Source organism: Cyprinus carpio, chromosome A5 (assembly GCF_018340385.1).
Source record: "Cyprinus carpio isolate SPL01 chromosome A5, ASM1834038v1, whole genome shotgun sequence".
Classification (NCBI taxonomy): Eukaryota; Metazoa; Chordata; class Actinopteri; order Cypriniformes; family Cyprinidae; genus Cyprinus; species Cyprinus carpio.
The window spans coordinates 14,429,328-14,436,716 of NC_056576.1; the positions used below are offsets into that span (position 1 = coordinate 14,429,328).

The 7,389-nt window shown below is 37.8% G+C and overlaps 1 protein-coding gene across 1 annotated transcript; it reads right to left on the reverse strand.

The window, feature by feature from the left end:
• Nucleotides 1-567: 567 nt before the first annotated feature.
• On the reverse strand, nucleotides 568-2,910 carry LOC109090287 (SRY-box transcription factor 19a). The gene is made up of 2 exons (XM_019104088.2): nucleotides 1,962-2,910; nucleotides 568-1,845 (listed from the first exon to the last, which is right to left on the reverse strand). Exons 1-2 carry the CDS (start codon nucleotides 2,606-2,608, stop codon nucleotides 1,599-1,601), a joined length of 894 nt encoding a protein of 297 aa, XP_018959633.1. The 5' UTR covers nucleotides 2,609-2,910; the 3' UTR covers nucleotides 568-1,598.
• Nucleotides 2,911-7,389: the final 4,479 nt, after the last annotated feature.

The following is a 7,389-nucleotide window of genomic DNA, read 5'->3' on the forward strand; positions in this document are numbered from 1 at the left end:
TGGGTTTTGATCAACCATTGGAAAAAGCTCGTTTCAGCAATTTCGCAATAAAGGCCGATGTGGTCGGTTGGGCTGTCTTGCACTTATCACATTATCGTCTAATTCGTGAAAGTGTGTAGGTTGTGGCGCCATAGAAAAGCAACACCTGTCATGTTATCACTAAACAAACTTAAGGCCTACTTACTTTCCAGGATTTGCTACTTATGAACGCCAGTCTAAACTTAAGTGTGTTTGAATGTAACTGACTTTGTAAAAATCTGTGCAAAGAACAGATGTAGTTTTAAATGCTGATCATAAGTACCAGTACAATGTTTTAACTTGCTAATTTGTAGCTTCAGCCCTGACAGACCCATTGCAACAAACCTGTTAAGATCAGAAAAAAAATGTAGTTTTTTTTTTTCAGTTATTAAATTATTTAACGTGTTTTGTTTATTTCCATTGATTGTTTAAATGTTTTTCAGTTGTCTGTTTGAGCATACTGAAATACGGCATGGCATTATTGTAATTTAGTTGTAAAATTAAGAAAAATTGTCTGGTTTTGATTATAATGAGAAAGAAAGACGAGTGTACAAAAATAATAAGATATTTTATTACTTTTTTGCTGTTGTTTTACTATCAAGGTTGTCAAGTCACAAGATTATTAACCCTTACTATAAGGGTTAAAAGTAAAAAAGAAACATTTCACAACAATACATTCTTAGTCAAACAGTCTTTTAACAAGCTCATAAAGTTTTCGTTTTTAATGAACATTATTCAAAACATTTTGACTCTCCCTTTTTTACACACAACACTTCTATTCACAATGTTCTATTTCTCAAAGGAGTTGAGAATTAATTGTTGTTGTTGTTTTTAATAGAAAATACAGTCAAATCCCTCTAAGCGGGATCTCTATTTCATTTTCACTTTTTAATGTAACAAATATCTGTTGAAGCTCAGGGAATATATCTATACTAACAAAAAATGCCTAAACCGTTGTGCATTTCATATATATATATTTTTTGCATTACCTAAACAATGAAGAGCAGCACAATGTTACAAAGTCTTATGGTATGAAAGCTTAAAAGAAAAACTTGGGAGATTAATTTTTGAGGTGTTTTGATGATCAGTACAAGCAGCTACTGAGGGAATGTGTGCTCCGTTCCCTTCCTTTCCTATTTAGCGTTCACAGCCATTATTTTGAAGTCATTAGTCAGTGAGATATTAAACTAGCTAGTTGACTATGCAAATAATAAGCAGTAGTCAACCATTTGGCTAGTCGATTACAGAAAAAATAAAAATAAAATGTGCCGTGTTACTACCATTGAGCAATTCCAACAACAGTGCACCAGGCCCACATGACAAAATCATCGAACATTATGCAGAAAACAAAGACATGGACATTAAAGAAAATGTTATAGAAATGGGCGACACATTCCGCACAATATTCTGAGGCACTTCAACAAGGCCAGAAGTCCAGCTGCCTTGCGGTTTCCAGTTCGACCACACACGTGTCCACACACCCTCACCCTTTTTTACACATCAAGTTAATGTTCACAAATCTACAACCGACATCGATGGCCCTCCAGACCTGAAACAGGAAGGTAATGACAGTTTCCTGATCAGATGTGAGTGAGAGGTGCTGTACCGGTGAGGTAATGCTGTTGGATGTTGGAATAGCCTCTCTGTGCTCCACTGTCTGTGGTGTCTCCACCAGGGATGTACATGCTAATCATGTCCCTCAGGTCTCCTTGTAAAGGACCCCGCTGGTGGCTGTGTACTCCGGTGGGAGAATGAGACACCTGGTCTGGTTTCACCATGGACATGACCGGGCTGGGCTGCTGTGGAGTGCTGCTGTAGGACATGGGGCTGGAGAGAACAGAAGAAAAACTTTTAAAGACTAGGCCTTTACAAATCTAAGTTCATATCGTGGACATGTTTTTTAGTGCACATGAAAACATCTATAAGAACGATTATAAACTTACTTGTAGGAGTTGGCACCATTCATGTAAGACTGTGCGGTGGCCATGGCGGATGGATACTGGAGGGCGGACAGATCATAGCGGTGCAGCTGCTGACTGTAACCCAGAGCATCCGTCTGCATGCCAGTGTAGCCACCTGTGTGACCCCAGCCGTAGCTGTCCATCCGCGGGCTTCCACCTGATCCTTGAGCCGCGGCTGCCGCCAGTAAGTTGCCGGCTGATAGGGGATACTTAGCAGCCGGGTTGTCCTTCTTCAGCACGGGTTTCGTCTTACGACGGGGTTTGTATTTATAATCTGGGTATTCCTTCATGTGCAGCGCGCGAAGCCGCTTGGCCTCGTCAATAAAAGGCCGTTTCTCCGCGTCCGTCAGCAGCTTCCACTCGGCGCCCAGGCGCTTGCTGATCTCAGAGTTATGCATTTTGGGGTTCTCCTGTGCCATCTTGCGCCTCTGACCCCGAGACCATACCATAAACGCGTTCATGGGCCTCTTAACTTTGTCCATAGGATCGCTAATCTGTTGTTGTTGGTTGTTGACAGCCGGTTTGGCGGATACATGAGTCACTCCACCGTTCAGCTGGGTCATTCCCTGCGCGCTCTGGTGCGTCGGTGGCACGGCGGACTTCATGTCGTGTTCCAGCATGCTGTACATAGCTGACCACAGAGGTTAGTGGTGGTACTGAAGTATCACCGTAAACTACTAAATAATTCAAAATCAAACCCACTGACTTTAAGTGTCCGCGAAGCTAAACGTTTACGCGTTACGTTTTGGAAACATAAGTCCAAAGACGAGAGCGAACTGATTGTAACTCTAGCCAGAAGTGTTTGTAAACGCCTAAAGACTATCAACAAGTTCTGAAGTGACGCTAGTTTGTCTTAAAAGCAAAACATGTCCTAGCTGAACTCACTGTGCGTCCTGCCTGCGACTCTTTCAGTGCTTGAGTGATAATAGAATTTCATCACTGTCCGCCTCCAGCTGCTTTCTTTCTCTCCACATTAGCATCACTAAAGAAGGGGTGCGGTGAATGTGGAGAGGCCAAGAGCAGGAGGAGGATTCCGTTTTGGGGAGAAGAGTTTCTGTCTTTTACAATGTCTGGATTTTACAATATAGTACTTTGTTTTATAGTGGCCATAGTTATTTCGCCATTAGACATCAAGTGCATGTAGTTTATTAGTATAAGTTCTAGCTACTTCTGAAAATAGCTAGACACAATTAAATGTAGGCTACAATGTATTTGTTTTTATCCACAACTGCGATGAACACCAGTGTGTTATGAATAGCTCATACTCATTCTATTTCAGTCTCTCTATTTTTTATACTTTTTAATTTCTGACCAAAACAAAATCATCTTTTTACCTGTTGAAAAGGCAACTTTTGGACTGTCATTTTTAATTGGGTTATTGCACGAAATGGATGCCTTTTCTTCATTTTTAATAAGTGATTTTTAAAGTTAGTTTCATTTAAATAAGGCAAACTGTCTTTAAATGTTGCCTTATGGCACATAAAGTTAAATTTAACTGTTATATATAAATGTCAGATTATATATCTTTGAAAAAAAAAAATTATAAAAAGTAACAATTGATGTTTTATTGATGATTTAACCATTATTCGCTTTGTCCTGAAGGTACAGTGTGTCCATGTGCTTTTTTTTATTTATTTTTTTTAGTAACATTATTATTTAAGATTGTCCCCTACTGACAAACCTCACAAAATATTACAAAACAGTGATTACAAACATGCTGGAGACATTTACTTATATTTGAATAATTCACATTCTGTAAGGGTGAATTTTTTTAATTGTGGAACTCTACATCATTTTAATAAGTGAAATTATGATGATAAGATGAGTTGATAAGTTGATACATAACCAAAGGACACATTAATAAAACTTTTTCATCTTCAATCTCACATCTTTCCCTTTGTCAAAAGTTCAGAATAGTTATGTTCTGTTTATGCATTTGAAAGAAGTCTCTTATGCTCTCCATGGCTGCATTTATTTGATCAAAATACAGTAAAAACAGTAATGTTGTGAAATATCAGATTTTTTAAAAACTTCTAAAATGTACATTTTTCCAGCGATCGTAAAGCTGAATTTTCAGTAGCCAATACTCCAGTCTTCAGTGTCACAATGACTACAGAAGTCATTTTAATATGCTAATTTAATGCTAATTTTGAAGAGAAGAGAGATGCATATTTATTAACAGCAAGCAAAGAAATTCTGAAAGTGCAGTGCTGGCGTCCTCATGATTAAAGAAGATGAAAAAACAATAGGATTTTTTTTTTTTTTGATGCATTAAGAAAACCTTTAGTGCTAATATTTATAATAATGTCCATTATAATTACTGAGTTTTCTTAAAAGGTTTGTTACAATTATACACTGCCTCTTTAAAAACTTGGACCTGAATACTTAGAATAAAACCAGTGGATTTAGATGTTCCTGATTTTATTTGTATTGTTGAAAACTTAATGGATCTTTTTTCAACTTTTTTCTCTTTTAGCAATCTTTCATGATGCCACTGAACTCAGATGTCTTCTACCCCAGTTAGTCGTCTTCTCTAATGACCGCAGGTGTGAGTAGTTACTCCTTATCACCCAACCATCCATACACATTAGTTTCTATAGGCATCACTTCACACTTCTATTGTGAGCTCTGCACCCCCAAATACAGCCACGACGACTGACCATCAGTAAGAAGTGTGACAATGAACTCCCCCCCTCGGAGTTTAGCTTGTACTAACACATCATCTGATAGTTCCTATAAGACCTACAGAAAAGCTGTTATAAAAATGACTTCATTAGGTCATTATAACTATAATATTATATTATAATAACTTTACTAGTGTACTATTAATCTCCAACACACTCTTAAAAATAAAAAGTTCTTTATTGGCATATTGGGTTCCACAAAGAAACTTTAACATCCATTCAAATGCACACACACAAAAAAAGTGGGAAAAAAAAGTTCTTTATAGTGGAAAAAGGTTCTTTAGATTATAAATGTTCTTGTACGAGTTGTTCTTCAGGGAACCCAAAATGTTTCTTCTGTGGCATCTGTGAAAGCACCTTTTTGGATTTTGCATTATTTTATCATCAGTGAAAAAGAACAGGAACAGGAACAGGAGAAAGAGTTTCCATATTCTATTCTCCTCTCCTTTGTTTAAGTTACTCCAGTCTAATCATTGACAACACTCTTAAAAATAAAGGTTCTTCATTGGCACTGATGGTTCCATGGTTCTACCTTTAACATCCATGGGAACTTTCCACCGGACAAAAAAACAAACAAATTCTTTATGGTGAAAACCTTATTTTGGAACATTTATTTTTCAGAGTGTATGTGTAAGGAGGGATAAAAGTGATTCTGCTAATGTAATCTGTACATAAAATTAGTCTAATTAATAATTTGCCATAGCCATTGTAGAAACAATTGGACACTGAAAGAAAACAATAGTATAAAGCAGATTTGTAATGTGTAAAACGTGTTGATTTTAACCAGCTGTAGCCATGAATTGTCTATGTGTTAGACAGTAGCTTGTAAAACCAGAATCTTCTATTGGATTAGTATGTTTTCTCTGGCTTTGTGACATGTTTAGTGACTGAAACCTATGGCCCATTTTACCTCACTAAAATTCCATAGAAGAACAACAAGTGGTATTACCTCAAACCAGAGAAAAAAATCTCATGCTTGACGTATGAGCTGCAGTTTTCTACTGGCTGATGGCCTGATGTTGCAAAACCCCACTGTACGGCGTCAATATTGACTTGAGCCATTGTTGCAGGTCATTGTCACACACTTATTATACAATTAACCTTACTTTATGTGGAGGCTGAATATGGAGTGTGCCAGAGCTATTGTCCATGAGTCATTCTCATGTATGGGATCAGTCTCATTATAAGCAAGAGCAGGAGAATAAAGAGAGGAAACACATTGATGTCTCCTGGTGTTGTGTCGACAATCAAATCAAAATTTAAGTGGGGGCCTCGCGAGAGAGCCGGAGAGTCCAGAGAAAGCCTGAAAGAACCCAAACATCATACATGCGAGAGACGCAGAGATCCAGAATGACAGATTGGATGGTCGGAGATAAAAGAGAGAGGAAAAATGTAGGGGGGGTTGGGGGGTTAAGAGAAAAGAAAGAGCGATGGACAGAGGGAGGGGAGGAGGACGGTGGTGGAAGAAAAGCAAGAGAGACAGCAAGGGGGTAAAAAGGGGGTCGAGAAGAAAGAAGAAAGTAAGAGGGAGAGAGAGCAGAGGAGCAGGGGGTTGGTTAGTCGCTGGAGAAAGTTCTTAAGCTTTTTCAATGACAAGCAGATTGAAAGCCCCTCTATTCAGCCGCTCTCCGGCTTCTGTTCTCATGTAAATGGAGTCTGCGGCCTTCCCTCCATCCATCACACTGCCCGGTAGTCCAGCCAGGCCTTTACGAGCCTCCCACTTGCAAAATCACCATGCCCCTCAAACACTATGGCCATGGAGGGGGGGTTGGGAGGCAGCGAGGCCACCTACGCTGTGCGAGAAACTGCAATATGGCCGTTGGGGGTGGTAAGGTGCCATGGAATAGTGATGGGGATGAAGGTGATGAAGAGGAGAGAGCAAAAGAGGTTCAATTAAAAGTTCATGGCTGATTTGAAAAGCAGTACGATTCATAATTACTAGCAAACTCTTCCTATGCACCAGAAGCCATTTTTTTGTTAATTTGCAACAAAAATCTCATATATGCCTTCATGCATATGCATATACTGCATGTTGATTACTTGTCTGGTGAAAGGCAACAAAAAACACCTTCCTTTGTTTTGACTTTGACCAAATTGTTATAGAACAGATTAAGTTTATAACAAATTAAGTGTTTGCAGTGAGGAACTCTGAATTTCTAATTGCTTCGGATTGAATTTCTATTGATCCTTATATTTTGAAACCAGATGCTTTTTAAGCTCTGGTCTTTCTATCTACTGCAAAGCTTTAGATCAGCTGTGTGGAGCCTCCCTCCAGTGTTATACAATGGTATTACAGTATCTTTTTTGTAGACCTATTTGTTAGGTGAAATATAAACCCAATTTTGAGTGAATAAAAAGTTTACATGCAGTACAAGGTCATGGCAGTTCCTGATTGTAAATTCATGAACAAATGTTCATGTAGTTTTTTGAAATAAAAAAAATATTAACCTGAAATCCTTTGAATGTTAAATTCTTAGAACAAATAAAGAAAATATTTATACGTATATAAATATTTATATGTATATATTCAGGGGTTTGTTAAATATGAATGTAAAGTAAATGCATAAATATGTTTAATTTGAACTGATTCCAATGTAAAGTCATTGCACTAGCACCCCCAAAATCTAAAAACTAACAACTGAAATCTTAAAAAAAAAAAATGACAATGACCATAACCAAACTTGAAAACCATTTCATGACAAAAAAAAAAAAAAAAAAACGAAAAC

Coding starts and splice junctions, on each gene's coding strand:
- LOC109090287 (XM_019104088.2), bottom strand. CDS start 2,608: ATGTACAGCATGCTGGAACACGACATGAAGTCCGCCGTGCCACCGACG. Junction 1,846..1,961: donor AATGGTGCCAACTCCTACAA/GTAAGTTTATAA, acceptor TGTTCTCTCCAG/CCCCATGTCCTACAGCAGCA.